Here is a 16898-nt window from a genome sequence, read left to right as displayed (position 1 = left end):
AAATTAAATTAAACGGGACCATAATTTACAAAATGAACATCATGCTGTATTGAAGAAGACTTGAAACTAGCGATTGAAACCATAAACTCATTAGGAAACTGTTTACTGAAGTAATAAATCAAGTGAGAAGTAGGGTCATTTTCCATAGACTTCTATATGATTGGACTCCTTTTTGGAGCCAGTGGAGCTCCCCCTGCTGGCCATTAGAAAGAATGCAGGTCTAAGGCACTTCCGCATTGGCTTCACTTTTCAGACCTGGAATCACCCGCTTGGTATGAAACAAGCTGTTTTAGCTCCCCTTCCCTCCGCCCCCCTCTGTAAAATCCAACTCTGTTCTGATTGGCCAGCTTAGCAGTTGGATTTTGCTTTTTGTTCTCGTTCTTTACTCAAAATATAAACTTTTCAAATACATCCATATTGAGCTGAAATCCGATCTGAAATATGCGAGTGGACAACATGAACGTACCCAGTCACAAAGATTACAGCAGGACTTATCTGTTTGGTAAATGTTACGCTCATTAGGCTACCTGCTTATTGTGTGACATCTTTATCCTATCTGTGTTCAGCCCTCTCATTTCTTTTGTAGCTTCTAACTGAATCTCTGTGGTTTGAAGTTCAGTTTGTCTTTGTGTTCCTGGTTGTACTTTAAGAAATCTGCCTTATTTTACCGTTTGCTGATTGCTTTCAGCCATATCAGAGTCATATTAAGTTACTGCTGATGAGAACCCAGCATTTCTTGATTTTGCTGCTTCATATTAAAAGCTTTTAAATGACTAAATAATGGGAGACTTTTATTGTGAAGAATTTATAGGAAATCAAATGTGGGAACTGAATTAGTGGAGCCTCGTTAGCGGCACTATTCTTCAATAAAACAGGTCGAGACAACAAAATATGGAATAGTACAAGCAGAAACAGCCACAGAAATGCCATAATGTTAGCAGAGTGGAGCAGTGAACTCCAGCACCAACAAACGAGAGCAGCTGACCAACACACACAGAGTCAGATGACCATATAACATGGATGTATTATAAGAGCTGGATACTGGACTGAAAATGGTGCCTATTCAGTCCAAGTAGAATTGCTTGCCTGGCGCATATGCCAAAGCAGTTTCTAGCTTCTGGGTTTACTTCTGAGGATATGCAGCCCACTGAATATGTGTAATAATGTTTTTCCTGCTGGCCCTGCCCCAAGTTCCCAATTGGCCCATAGACTTTACATTGTGGTGACATCACAGATTTTTAAATGGCTTTTCTTGGCTCAAGGAAAGTTTTACAAATACAAAAACTCCATTATATATATATATATATGACAGAAAATAAGTAAAAGCATAATAGAGCCCCTTTAATAAATAATGCATGTCCTTAAAAAAAGGCACTAATATTTATTCTTAACTTAAAAATAAACATAAATATACAATAGTTAGAGATATTTTAATTTCAATAAACTTTGATAACCAAAATTCAGATCATTAATCATTTATTATTAATTGATTCTAATTTGGTTTATTTTTAAACCTAACCCTGGCTCTATTTTAAATGTTAAAGATCCCCCTTCAGACATGTTTTAAGACATAAAAAAATACTCTGCTTTGAATTTATTTCCACCAAAAAAAAGTTAAATTACCTAGTTGTATTCTCAAAGTTAGATCTATTTCTTCTCCTTCATCGGAAACTCCAGAATCTATGAATATGCAAATATACTTTGCTATATATACTTTTACTAATTTTTATACTTTTAAGTGCTAGACACAAGATGTCTCCTACTTCACTGAAAACTTCACTCTCAGTGTATGTGCACTGGAGATTTCAAGTTTCCACATCACATGTGTAAGTTGGATACTGGGCCATGATTTCACCATGTTTCCAGACTAGTTGTAATATCACAAGTCATGCTCGTGAGTACACGTCTTAAACTCAGATTTATGATGAGCACAGAGATGAATGTGAAAACAGACCTCTAGTGTCAAACTGCACATATATCGTTCTGCACAGGGAAGCTTAAACATGACAATGAAGTAACAATAAGAAAAATGCATTTTTGACTGGAGAGAGACTCAAATTTCACACCTGTAGCCCTATATGTAACATGAATCATAACCCTATGATTAACTGAATTTGACTTAATATGTATTAATGACTTCTTGCATAGTAGGCTTCTTATTGACAGACACTTGGAGTAGATTATCAGAATTACTGTCAAAATAGTGTGAAGGTTGTTACTTGTCAGGAAAAGGACCGATTTCTTCTTAACAAATGTATTACTCTAAAAGGGCATGGCAACCCCAGGCCATTGCCATCCCATTTGAAATACAATGTAAGCATCTTTGTTATACTTCAATCTAGTCCAGTCATTTAGTTATCAAAATACTTACACTCATATCATTTAACCTCTTAGAGTTAAAGTTGAAATTCACTTTTGCACTGAACTGAACAATGTCTCATCTGTTACAGTGATAGTTGAAGTTACCTGAAAACAATTTAATTACATGAATATCTAATGTTGGTGTCCAGTTGACATACATGCATCACTCAGTCGAGAACGTACAGATACCCTAGTATTTATTGGTGCGTTTGAAGCAGCACAAGAATACATCAAAGACAATGAGGCAAGTCACTAAGTATTTTTCACTGCTTCATGCGAAAGCAGAACACAAAGATACACACTGACTTTGAACTAAGCATCTGTAGATTGCACCCATCTGTGTTTATAAGCCTGTACAATATGCAGCACTGGAGATATACACTGCAAATCCCCCTGTCTTAGATGTTATCCAATTATTGCCCCATCTGTTTCTGTTGCATATTTGGCACAGTCTCTGTTGTTGTTTTTTTATTGACTTTCTGTCATCACAAACCTCATCTGTCCTTTGTACTTACACACAAAATAAGCACTTGGACAACTGGCACATCATTATCATGACCAACAATGAAAAACAAAATGACAAAAGCACAAGAGTTGTATTGTAAATGTTATGAACTTTTGCTGGTGTGCAGATCCTTCTCATATGCTTTCCATCCACTTGCATGGAGTGCAAGTTAAGTTTGAATATAACCATTGCTCCTCCAGAGGGAATACTTCCTTGCTATGGTAACAGTCTCTCCAAAACAGTCAAATGGCTTTGTTCTCATGGTCAGTCTTTATAGCATGTCCATGGCCGATGCATTTTCCCCTGAACAGGGACAGTCTTAAAAGCTCCTGTAGGGGGCGGCAGCTCAGCATTCCTTTCTGGTCTTCACCATCTTGCTGGCGTACTTGATAGGGATCCCCCAGCGTCTCATTAGATAGACATCAAACACATAGGCCATCCCTGGCTCCAGGCCCCCGATCACAGCTGTAGTGACGGCCCGCCGAGGATTCAGCTCCTGGAAATACTTGCAGAGAACTCTCTCGGTGTCAGAGCGGGACTCTGGCCCCAGACAGGGTGCAGTTAGAGCTGATACTCCTCCAGCATCTGCTTCACTTTTTCCCAGCTTTCGGCGGTACACACAGTACAGGCTTCTTTCCTCTGTGCCCATCCACGCCAGGGTGACAGTGTTGCACCCACGCAACCGGTTGAAGGATTTTATCTGCAAGGTGGGTGGCAGTGACGGGACGCCTCTGCGGTGGTAGGCTGAGGAGGTCTGAATTTTGACTGAAGCCATCAGACCTCCTGGTAGAGCTGGATCTGCAGCAGCAGAGATCTTCTCTGTGGTGGCTCCTTCTCTCTCCAAGTGGATAAGATAAGAGGGACTTCCCTGGAGCCAAATCTGCACTAAATCACCTCCCACAGCCTGAGAGGTCAAAACCTGACCTTTACTGGACACTGTGACCTTGACTTTTTCACCTCCACCGCAGCTCTGCAGGGTTAGGAGGCCACTCTGCTGCCAGCCCCGTGGATTGAAACTGAAGAACTGCTCCGAGTTGGACCCTCTGTCATTGAAGGTCACCCACCTCAGCTCCCCCTCTCTCAGCGTGGTGATCGCCGGCTGAGCCTCCTCATGCGTCCGAGCAACTGCCCCTTTGTAGGCCATGCTGGTCCCATTCAGCCTGTCGATTATGAAGACGTCAAAGTAATACTGGGTGTCAGGTAGGAGCTCGGAGACAGTGCAAACACTCTCTGTCCCTTGACATACACACTGGAGATCAGCATACTCATCGGTGAGGGAAGAAGGTGGACTTTGGGGCTCAGGATAAGCGTCCCACTGCTGCCACCACCATTCTTTCAAAATTGGCCACACTGTGACTCTCCTCCTCCTCTCTTTCTTTTCCTGGTTCTGGTCTTTCTCTTTCCTCATGCTCTCTCGGGCTGCGCAGATGCTAGGGTAGTTTTGCTGAGAGTTGACAAGGACGCAGTAATCATAACTTTTCTGTGTGTGTGGGAGGCTGGTTAGCGAGGCACTGGGCGCCCAGCTGAGGGTGACACTTGTCATTCCTACACCTAATGTGTGAACTTGAGGATCAGCTGGGACCAGAGGGAAGGCTCCTGAGGTCCCCAGGCCTTCATGGAGGTACACTGTAACTCTGGTGTTCTGCTGTTTGGACCGCAGCCTCAGGATGTAGATGGAGGCATGGGGATAGGAAGGACCCCTGTATGTGTCCACTACATTGCCAGTAAAGCTGTGTATTTTCTCCTCAGTCCCAGGACCTCTCCACCACACTTCGGGCGTGCTCTTCTTGGTGCTCCCTGTAAGGAAAGAAAAGAGTTTAAAACATATTTCTCTATATATAAATGATTAATAACAGCTATAACAAACAGCAAATTAAATTACACAAGGCTCTAAATTGTTGTTTTTAAACTTCAACATATTCTTACATTCTCACATTCTTATTAGATCTTGCTGAGGGTTAGATGAGAAGATCAATACCACGCTCATGTCTGTGTGCTAAGTATTGAGATAGCTTAGCTTAGCATAACTGGACCTGGAATTTTGTGTCACCATGACGTTGCCAGGCAACAAGCAAACTCCAAGGAAACTATAAAAGAAGGAAGGGTCATTACATCATTATACCAATGTTCTAAGATCTGCTTGGTGCCAGACTTTGGTGCCAGTTCTATTGAAGCCTATGAAAGAAGCATGGAGAAGCACACTAAAACCCAACATATCTTTGTCATATGACCTTTGATGAAGAAATGCTTCTACCCAATGACAGAACACACTTCAGAGAATACTTACTGATTTTTTCCAAATGTGTCCCTTTTGTTTATTTGTTATTGATCTCCAAATACTATCCAAAGATGATTATAGGCATACTTTACAGGGCTCAGGGCGAGTCAAATTAAAATGCTCACCATGGCAAATAAAAAAAAAGTTGCAAGTGAATTGTCCCTTGAAAATATTGAGTGCAGGATAAATATTGTTAACAAAATCTGTACTTCTCTCTTTCTTTTATTTTGATCCAGAGGCTGCTTTGATTGACAGGGCTAATAAAGCTAATGTTATGGGAATATCAGATGTTCAAATGAAACATTTACAAACCTCCTCTGATTATTAATTGTGCATTGGTAGGCTATAAACGAACCCTTAGCTATAAAAAAAAAACAAAGGCATACATTTCATGGCTATCAGAAACTTTTAGAAAAACTTTTAACAACAAACTTGATCATCAGAAAATAACGCATTGTAATTATGAATGAAGCAATCTTTGCTGTGATAAAATCAACACCTGGGCTGTAATCCCATTTGTCTGTTGCCCTGCTGTGACTAATCTACCAAACGCCTGGTCACCATACCAAAAACTGCAGATTATGTTACATAACGTTATCTAGCAGGCTCACAGTTAAATAGTTAGGCTGTTATCAGAGTTTAGCTAACTTACTAACATTAGTCTGTTACTAACCTCAATCACATATAAATCTAGCATAACATTAACATAACATTAACGTAACTTGCATGTAAATAAATAATTGAATTAACATACAAATGAAACGAAAGGTACCTTTAAAACACATGAAACATTAGCTAAATAACAACACACCAAAATGCCAGTGCCTCCATCACCCAGACTGATAACATGTGAAACTAAGAGGGGGGAGATGAAGGAGTGGTCTGCCCATTCACCACTACGCTAACTGTGCTGAGAGCTTTCAAGTGTGGCACCAATGTGCATTCACGCGCTACACAGTGACGTAATGACCCTTCCCTCTTTCACTGTGTCCTTGAAAAACTCCAGGAAGTCAAGAAATAGTCCAGCACTTACAGTACCACAAACCACAACATTTTTACATTTATTTTTTTGAATGGATTAAACTTTGATTTCAGTTTGATAAAATGTGTTAATTAGTTAGCTTAAGAGGTGCTGGTAGGTGTATTTTTGAACTTTTGACAGAGTCAGGCTGGCTGTTTTCCACTGCTTCCAGTCTTTGTGCTAAACTAAGCTAATCACCGTCCAGCTCCAGCTCCATGCTTCACATGAGAGTGGTATCAAATTTTCTCATCTAACCTTATGCAAGAATGTAAAATAAGAATAGTACATAATTATTCCTCTAATTATTTTTGTTTGGATAATCAAACAATCGTGATATGCACAGGAAGTAATATTTTTATGTTTCCGGCAGTATCAACAACAGTTTGTTTGGAGTGAAGTTGAAGAAAGCATCACAATTTAGTATGAGCCACTATGGCCACCATGATTCAACAGACAAAAACCCGTAACTACAGAAATTCATACTTCAGACTAAATTCATAATCCCTAGAAAGGGTGTTGCTTAAACACCACAATAATACATTTTTATACCTTTACTTGTCAACACACAAGTGTTGTTTCAGCACAACGTTGATGTTGATCAAAATCCCTTAGCAAAATCTGACTACTGTCTCACTAATTAGAAAAGTATCATGCTGTTTTATGCGAACACAGTCATACATGTGCACGAGTACTCACTGCTGCAGGACACAGAAGCATTGCAAATTGCATTAAGTGCATACACAAACAACAAATTATTGAGGGCACAGACCCCGATGGATAAAGAGAAAATCCTGATCTCCAAATAAATGAACAAATAAATATATAAAATGTCAACTGCCACTTCAAAAATGGTTGTCAGTATTTCCATTCATACCTAAAGTGTTTTCGTTTTGAAGTACGCACTCTTCACTTGAATGACGAAACTGCCAAATAAAAAAAAAAACAACCTGTCACCTCTTGTATTCACTGCTCATCTCTCCTTGAAATGAGAAATCGCTCCTCAAATGAGACCAAATGTTACAGAATCAAAGTGAATAATTCAGGCTGGCAATGGGGACCCATGAGCTCAGGATCTGAATGATTCATGTGTCATTTTATAACTCCATACTGTTATTTTACCATGTAGAGAAGCTTGTTTAGTTAACCCGGAAAAGTACTCATGGAGGGCTCTGAGGCATATTTTGGAGTCCAGAAATCTGTGTCTTTTTAGTTTGAGAATTTGATGCTCTTAGTTTACTTGGAGCATGTATTGCCCTGACTTTCATGCCATCTTGTAAATGTGCTACAAATAGTATGTTTAATCTTCTGAGTTTATTTGATTTGTTTGATTTACTAGGCACAAAAATGCAGACTATCAACACATATTATTTCTTTTTCAACATTTGATCTGTTATGTTGCCTTGATGTGTGTATGTTTGTGCGTTTTATGGCACTAAAATCTAAATCCAAAGTCTCATATAAAATTTATGACAATGTGACAACCAGATACGATCCCAATTCCTGTGTCAATGCCTGTATGACTGATCAATAGGAATCAGTTTAGGAATAGTTCATAGTAGAGATAGTTTGATCATCCTCACTATGACATGTACTTCAATTTCTGGTCATAAAGCTGCTCCAAAAAGTTAAGAAAACTGTCTTCTGCAAGTACAAAGTTAAATAAGATTAAAAGTCTTTGCTCCACTAAATCCCTGCCCGTGATGGTGATGATAATGTCAAATGGATCATCTTGGCTTTCCTTGATGTTGTGATGATCTTCGGGGTAAAGTGAGTGTCTAAAGGTGCAGATTGTAGTCTTACTGTCCACTTACACTGCAGGCTCTTGAGGGGTTTGTCCTTCAGGGTGCGGGCAGCCAAGTTCCACTCGATGGGGAGGTCACACGGGCTGACAGTCACCGACATCGCTGGAGCCTTCTTCTTCAGTGTGAAGTATAGCCTGTGGAGGGGAACCAAAGATAACGGGAAGAAGTTGTTTGATTCCTCACAGGGAATGTCAAAAAGATAACATCCTGTTTCCATTCAGCTGCACGGTGATGGATGAGAAGACAAGATATCTTTCGGTGCATACTGTGCAACATCCTTTCATTTTATGGTTGATTTGAAGATACTGTAGACTGCTTATAATTTTCTCTCCTGAAGCTTGAAGATTTCAATGTGGCAGCTGTTTCAAACATTTGCCCGTCGCCGTCTTTCCATTTGCCTACATGCTGATCAGTCGTTTGATAGCAGATCAGGAGAGGTGACCTGGGAATCAGATGATAAGGCTGCATTGACAGTTTCAGATGGATATCTGCCTGTTTGCTGTAACTACCTGAGATCGTGCTTAGCATAGAAACAGTTATGTGCCTTATTGTGATCAGATGTTTTGAGGACAGCATTAGTGCGTGGTGGAATATGGATTTGCATATTAGATGGAGTTTCGGCTGCAGTTAAAGGACATCTGATATTCACGCAACCACTTTGCATATTAGATGGAGTTTCAGTGGTGGCTAAAGGACATTTGATATTCACGCAACCACTTTTTTAATTCAAACAACCACTTTTCTTTAACTCTTAAGTCAATGTTAAGCTGTTCACCTCCACAAAGATCTTTTTTAAACACCTTTTCTGTAACTGTGTGTCTGTAATTTCTTCACAGCCAGTTACCCTTCATGAAAATGAAGTAACTGCATGGTTATTTGTTAATAAATATTTGTTCTCCTCCCTTACACACACCATTATTCTTGATATTGTGCAGATGGTGGTTGTTTTTAAACAGATGTGCGACACTGTCATTCTCAAGGGCACTTTGCTGCTTATTTAATAGAGTGATTAATTTCTGAATCAATGTTTTCTCTCCATTATTTGCCGTGCGGTTCTGCATGACTGCACTGGTGGACAGACTGCAGCACACAGGGAGATGCATTTCGCAATTTTCAGCTCCCAGCTTCAGAAAGCAGGCACTGGCACTGTTCTGTATGGTTCAGGCCAAATGGGCTCCACTTCCTCTCGCTCGCTCTACAGTGGTGTTGGAATCAACCACTGTCTCAAAAAAAAAATGGTCCGGGGGAATGGCTGGTGACTTGTTATTGAAGTACAGACAAGGGCAGATCTGATGACGAACTGGTGTTGAGTTTTTAAAAATGTAATCACTTTTACACGAGATGAAACAATCTGCCGTTTGAGGTGAGAATTCAACTTGTTTCTTAAGCGAAAAGAAAAGTTTCAAGAGTAATCTGTTGGGACGGTCCAGATAAGATTTGCTTGCATTGGTTCCCGAATTAATTATTTATTTGTTGACACTGACATTTCAACTTGATTTCAAGACTCTTAGACTAAATACATGTTAAAAAGATTTGCATCTATTTTGAAATTGTTTAACAATAATCAAATTCAAATGCAGTTTTGATAATCCATTAAACAACAATGTCAAATATTTGCTGGCTTCACTTTCTCAAATGTGAGGATTTTCTCTGGTTTATGTGACTGTTAATTGAATGTCTTCGGATTTGGCGCTGTCAGTTGGACAACACAAACAATTTGAAAACCTTGGGCTCTGGTAAATTGTGATTGCATTGCGTTATTCACTATTATCTGTCTATTTTCTGTCTTTTTTTAGACTAAAGTGGTTGTTGTCTGTCGTATCCCCACGAGCCTATCAGATGAGCTCAAGTACCCTGTCATCAACACCACCCATCATGTTCTCGATGTGTTGATTTGAATAGATTTAATTTGGATTTTATTTAATACTGTTGATTATATAAAAGTGGGTTGTTTTGATTTTGTTCTCATACAAGATACAGTCTCCTAATCCATGTTCAGATACGATCTCATTCTTTCCTTCTCTTGTTTTTAGCATGTTTGGTTAGATATTCACACTACTAACAGTTGTAATGGCAGATGTTGGACATTTCTTCATCCTATTTGTGAGTTTATGTTCCTCCTAAACATCAATATCTGGATATATATAGTGTATATACTGCAGAAGACCCCCCAGGTACAATTCTTCCTGGTTGGGAATCATTGAACTAATTAAAAAGATCAAAAAGATAATCAACAGATTAACCAATAAAGAAAATACTAATAATATAATAAAATAAAAAGTTTATTTAGATTATTAAATGGTTGTTGCTCCAGTAGCGACCAACAACACCATGAAAGCATATTGCTTCATACTGTTCTCCCATCCCATCTGTTCCCCTACCTGCGAGTTCGTCCTTTGGGGAGAATTATAGAGGTGATCTTCCCCTCTGGTAACCATGTAGTGGGGCGAAGTGGCACCTCATTCTCAGGTGCCAAGGCTGAGTGTGCCTGGGGCCATGATGTGCTCCAAATCAGCGCCAAAGCTGCACTGAAACACCAGGACAGGGACACGAGTGCCATCGCTCCTTCTTGCTCTCTGTCTCTTTCACTCTTTCACTTTCCTCAGTCAACCCGGTCTTGGATATCTCCCAGGCTCTGAAAAACGTGTGGCGGAAAGGTCAAGAACATCAATCAGACCCCCATCAGCAACACACACTCACACACAGTAACACACTCAAACACACTTTTCACACAGTTTAATTTCTACTGTACCATTCACACAGACACTAAAGAGCTGTAGAGGCTGATGATTCATTGATATGAAGAAACATCCTATCCTATTCAGACAGAATTATTCATGCAGGGGGAAAGAAATGGCCATGCTTTATTACTCTGGGATGTGTGTGTAGCACAGCTTGACACTGTAAAAAAAAAATCACCAGTCGCACTGCTTTTCAAAGTGTGAAGTGGGTTGCTAATATGACTCTGAAGTCGATGCCTTTACATCTACATTTCTATTTTTAGTTAGTTGGGGAGTTCAGATGGGTCTGTTCTCCAAATATCTTTCATCATGGGTATTAGCGGCCATTTTATCAGGAGAGAGTGATGCCATGCTGATGTGGAGAGAGTTGCACAAACAGCACCTGGAGCTGTTCTGATACAGTCGAATCCAATCAGCAAACAATAATGTAATGCCTAACAATAGCTTAGGAAGTTGGATCAGATTTTGCTGCATCTCTCTCTATCTTTCTGTCTTTACTTTCATTTCTTTCACACTCTATTAGTTTTCCCTGTCTTTTTGTGTGTGTAGCTGTGATTTAGTGTGGGTAGATAGGGTGATTACAGGTCTCAGTGTTCTTTTTCTCCCCAGGGAAAACACATTTGTTCAAAGTCACACAGTCTTCACAAACACACTCCCGCCTTCCTCTAACAAGGTGTATTATGTCAGTGCTTTGCCCTATAGATCAGATGACAATCACAGTGGAACCATGGAGGCGGCTACAGAAGGTACATCTGAGTCTTTTGGGCCCCGGGACGCTCAGAGATCCAAACTCACAAACCGTCGCACAGCTACAAAGTAGTGCAGAGGCGCCTGCTCATTATCCTTGCACAGAAAAAAAAGGGGAGTGAACGACCCATAAAGCTTTAACTGAGAGACATGCAGTGGGAGAGAGGCAGATTGAAATGGGAGGGAGTGAGGGAGGAGAGGAAGGGGAGGCTGAGGAAGGGAGGGCTGTGGAAACGGAGAGCAAGAAGAGGAGGATGTTGGATCCTGGAGTAATTACAGAGAAGGAGACGGAGAGAGGAAAAGAGGAGAAAGTGCAACTGAAGAAGAGAGGGTTGAAATCAGAGAGAGAAAAAAAACCCACCTTATTGCCATGCAAGGTTGCAATGAATTTGTTTCGGTGTTTTAGCCAGACAGTTGATTGGTGTTTACTTTAGCTCCCATGTCGAATGGGTTCTAATGTGTCACATATTACCAGACGGCTGCGCAACCTCACAGCCCCTTTCACACTCCCCCCCTCATTCAATCTTGATAAAGATGAAGACACAAAAAAGCTTGGCGGGCTATTTTCTTCAAAACGTACCCGCTGATAAAATATGCATACGGTTCCTCAGCAAATTATGGCCAATTGAATTTTCATAAGGCAAAAAAGGCTGGGTCTTACAGAGAGAGGGAGCTTAGTGAACTTAACTACCGCCCTCTATAAATAAATACACACTCCCCTTTAAACACAGGAGCTCATGACTTTGATGGTCCCGCTCACTCTGTGCTCAGCTGCCTTTTTTTTTTTTTTTTCATTTAGATGAGTTTCCTCTTTCCATTATGTTTATCCCAGACTGTCAACTGACTGAAATTTACTCTGGATACTGTTTGGGTTTTAATTAAAGCTACTCCAACCCTGCTCTGTTTCTTTTTCTTTCTCCCCCTCCCGTTCTTTTTCCTGCCTGCTTTTCACTTTATTTTGTTCCCCCTTATTTAGAAGTTGGTGCAGGCTCAGTTTCAGAGGGACAGGTTGAGTGCTGTGCGCTATCTGTCCGCACATTGTATTAGCTATCCTCTATCTCTCTGTGCTCTGGCAGGACCATCTGCCTTCTGTTATCTGTGGGCAGGGACAGATTAAATGGCATGGGGTGGTCCCTGCAGGATCCGTTGTCCCCCCTAACTACTACAGGCAAAGAACTGGCATGTGGCTCATGGTGGGGGTTGATGAGATGATGGTGGGGTAACATGCACTGACCATGGAACTTGATAGGATTTTACGGCTGATTTTCTACCTCGCTGCATGCACGTTTGAATGTGTTTGCCCTTCTCCTGTCTTCCTTACTTTCATTGTCCCTTTGTGCCTGCCTCTCTCTTTCTCCTTGTCTCATATTTTCTTCCATGCATTACAGTATACGCTGTGCCCTCTCTTGATACACACTTTTATGCCCGCGCTTTCTCTGTGATCACTGTCCCACTCCACAGTCATACTTTTCTTTACAAGTGACAAGAGAATTATTTGTAGTCAGAGAGAAAAGACAGGCGCAGTGAGCAATAAAATACATAGACGTCAGATGAGCACATCCTTCAAATATGCAAAAACGTGATGCTGTCAAGATGAAAACAATCCTGCAACAAATGAAAAGTGCCCTGCATCTGTCTCAGCTCTTTTAAAAACCCTCTAGAGACCACACACACACACACACACACACACACACACACACACACACACACACACACACACACAGACAAGAAAAAGAACTGATCCAAAGAAACAAGTTGCTGACTTACACATCCAGTTGAAATTTGAGATGCTGACACACACACACACACACACACATGCTCTGCAAGGACAACAACATGCATGCATGCATCCTCCTTACCTTCTCTCAGTGCAAGCTCTCCCTCTCCGGCGCAGGGAGTGAGGGATGGGATCAAATGAGAGAGGGAGCGAGGATGGTGGAGGAGGAGAGGGGGATGAGAGCCGGTCGCAAGGAGAGGAGGAGCGACAGCAGGTTGTTGTCGGGTGTTCCACTGACTCTGTCTCCCATGGGCTGCTGCTCACTCCCTACTTCAGGAGGTGTCTCTTCAGGGCTCAGGTGTCCCTTCAGGGCTGTCCCAGCTCCTGTGTGCCTTGGTGTGTGGTGCAGGCACTCTCCTTACTCTTTCTCTCTGTCTCTCTGTCCTGCACACGTGGAGGCTCGTCCTGTTAGACACTGTGTGAATGTCATCCGGTCACTGAAGCCTGTATCCCTCTCTTCTTGTTCTCCCTGTGTCACTCTTTTTCCTCCCTCTCTCCTGTTCTTTTCACTTGTTCCCTGCGTTCACCTCCTCCGGTGGTGAACAGAGCTCACTTGCAATTCAAATGGGCTCATGTGTGATTGTGTGTTTGTGTATCTCTATGTGCAATCTGAGAGTGAAGGAGCAAGTGGGTGAGTGTGAGGGGGCTGACGGTGAGGTTGCTGAATGGGGGTGGTAATGAGAAAAGAGAGAGAGAGAGAGAGGGAAGAGAGAGAGAGAGCAGGGTTAGGGGAAGGGGAGGTGATGTAAAAGTTAAATACATTAACCATTCTCTAGCTGGTCTGATAACATCTGTATTAGGAGAGGGCTGCAGACAGCATGTTGGAGGTTACACTGTCTTTGTGCCCTTATCTCTTGTTGGATCAGGTGCTTAGACTGCCTCTAAATGAATATGTTTAAATGCAAGGACAGCCCATCAAACACTTAATGGATTTATGCAAATATCTTGTGTGCTTGTCAGCTTTAAAAACAAATTAAAACTGCACCATGTTGGGTCAAAACAAAGAAAAAATTCACTTGTTTTGTAGCAGTGCTGAGGAAGCTTGTATTTTTTTTACTTCTACATTTTTATCATTATTTATAAGAGAAAACTATATTTATTTTTATGAAATTATAACATTCAAATAAAGTATACAAGAATGTGATCAACTTTTTATATATTACGCCACTCAGGGCCGCTCAAACTGGTTTGACTGGTACTGTATAGAGTTTAGCTACGGTTTTAGAATATTATTTACTATTTAAAAATCACAGTATTTCTGTCATTTTAGCGATAAAATGTGGATAAAAGATCACTGTTGGATTTCAGTGGATTTTCAGGTGGTGATTGGAATAAAATTCGGAAAATGTGAATCTAGTACTGACCTTGAGGTTCACTTTTGGATGGCTTTTAGGCCCAAGTTATCATGTTTCAAAGAAAAAACAAACAAATTACATAATATATATAATAATATAGAATAATAAATAAATGGACATGCTGTTTTGTGTTAAACCACTCAGTTACTAGACATACTGCTGTAAAAGTGCATCCACATGCATTTGACATATACTTGCATATAGATACATATAATTTGACAGTAAATCAGATCACATTTTATTCTTTTAGTTAATGCATACAAGGTTAATTTTATGCAAGTTAACAATAAATCTCTCTGTCCACTTTTCTCATCAAAGCCTTTGTATGGAGTTGAAATAAAAACCTTCACCCCTTCATGTTATAGTGCATCAGGGCACAATGTAATGAACTGGAAATCTACCAGACAGAGAGCTTAAAAAGTCTGTATACAGGACAGCCATATTGCAGGCTTTATGCCCTCCACCTATAGGTCAAGTGTAGGTCTCAGGGGACTGTGGGGGCATTCATATTAGTGGCTCTCCAACCCCACCCAGTCCTCACATCTCCACACAATGGTGGGCCTCATATACTGTGCTCTCTCTCCTTAGCTCTTTAATCAATATCATCAGGAAAATAGAAAGAGGCCTGCCACATTGTGTGTTAACTCCCCCTTTCCCATCCTGTGATGGGGCCTTTTCTCACTCATTCACCAGGTACTTCAGTGTAGGGCTATTGAGGTCACTCTGAATGGGACCCACTCCACCCAGAGGGAATATTGTCTGACCACAGGCTAAAATCTGAGAGACCCCCTCTCTGCCTTCCTCTCTGTCTCTGTCTGCCCGTCTCTGCCTGCATCACTTCAAAGAAGAATAAAAAATGTGGCACATGAGCGCTATTAATATATGTATCACTTCTGTGGCCACAACTGGTCTTCTTTTTAAGTGAGGACCCTTTGCTGCGGCTGGACTCTCTTTCAAAGCCACCAGTCCTCCTCTCTGTATCCCTCTCCATTCGCTGGCCCACTTTACAGTCCCTAAGAAGTTCTGAAAGTCGGCAATCTGGCAGAGCACGATACGGCGGCTGCTTTTGAAGATTGGATGGTGATTAACCTTAGAGAGATTACTGCACACATACAGCTTTGTGTATGAGCTGTGTTCTAGCAACTTTAATACTGTTTTTTTTAGGAGAATTTGATTCGAGAATCAGCGCATTCTGCACACTGTAGACTGTTTTATTACACCTCAGACACGGAATTGATGCACAAGCTTGGGTGACACACACTCACAAGCTCTCACACACATCATCTCTCTCTCTTTCACTGCCATCATGACTGGCCTGAATATTTCTTTTGATCCCACAGCTCCCACCCCCCTTCTTGTGTTGCCGTTTAATAATTTATCGACATACAGTCACCGGACAAACTCCATCCGCAGAGAAAGCGACAGAAAGCGAGAGTAAAAATTTCATTTGGCATAATTGCATGAAAAGAAACTGCAAAACTGGCCTTTTTATCTATTATTGATATGTGCTTACGAGTCATGCATAATGCAGGGGGCCGTCTTATGACAACCATGTATTAAATATCATGTTCTGGGGGTCGGGGGGTCTCAGGATGCATGCTTTCAGTGCCACAGTTAGTTGTCTTTTGTATTGAGTAATAGCCTGCATGGGATGAGCCGTAGACGCAAAGAGAGAAAGACAGATTGACAGTGAGAGAATTAGCAAATGATATAGGGGGACATGAGGGAGGAAGGGAGGGAGGGTGTGCTAGCTGACAACGGGTTAACAGGAATCTTTATTTTTAACAACATGTCATCACCAGCCGCCCATCTGCTCCTGTGCTGTCAGAGTCCCTTGAGAGTGTGTGTGTGTGTGTGTAAATGTGCGTGTGAGAGAGAGAGAGACAGAGAGAAAGAGAAAGATGCAAGCAACCCATCACAGATCAGATCACTGATCAGCACCCAAAGGGAAAGGGAGGGAGCACAAGGTTAGAGAGGTGGGTGGCACACAGATACTGTATCTCTCTCTTTTTATATCCAAATGGAGAGTGAGGACAGTAGGGATGGAGGTGAACGGTGTGTGTGTGTGTGTGTGTGTGTGTGTGTGTGTGTGTGTGTGTGTGACAGGGAGGTAAAGCAGGATTAGATGGATCAATCTACAACTGCCCTTTCTGTGTTTGGATGGGGGGATGGAATGAGGTGGAGACGGTGGTCCAGAGGTAATGAGTAGGGAATCTATTAGGAGAGAGGTGGGGGGTACACACAAAGAAAAAGCAGTGGTGAGGAGGAGAAGGATGAGGTGGAGGAGGAAGAGGAGGAAGAGGCGGGTAAA

At 41.4% G+C, this 16898-nt stretch overlaps 1 protein-coding gene across 1 annotated transcript; it reads right to left on the bottom strand.

Moving 5' to 3' along the window:
- Positions 1-2562: 2562 nt before the first annotated feature.
- Positions 2563-8184, bottom strand: ndnfl (neuron-derived neurotrophic factor, like). Its single transcript, XM_042434216.1, has 2 exons — positions 7977-8184; positions 2563-4663 (listed from the first exon to the last, which is right to left on the bottom strand). Exons 1-2 carry the CDS (start codon positions 8182-8184, stop codon positions 3213-3215), a joined length of 1659 nt encoding a protein of 552 aa, XP_042290150.1. The 3' UTR covers positions 2563-3212.
- Positions 8185-16898: the final 8714 nt, after the last annotated feature.

Source organism: Thunnus maccoyii, chromosome 14 (genome assembly GCF_910596095.1).
Source record: "Thunnus maccoyii chromosome 14, fThuMac1.1, whole genome shotgun sequence".
Classification (NCBI taxonomy): domain Eukaryota; kingdom Metazoa; phylum Chordata; class Actinopteri; order Scombriformes; family Scombridae; genus Thunnus; species Thunnus maccoyii.
This window is presented reverse-complemented; position numbering and strand designations above follow the sequence as displayed.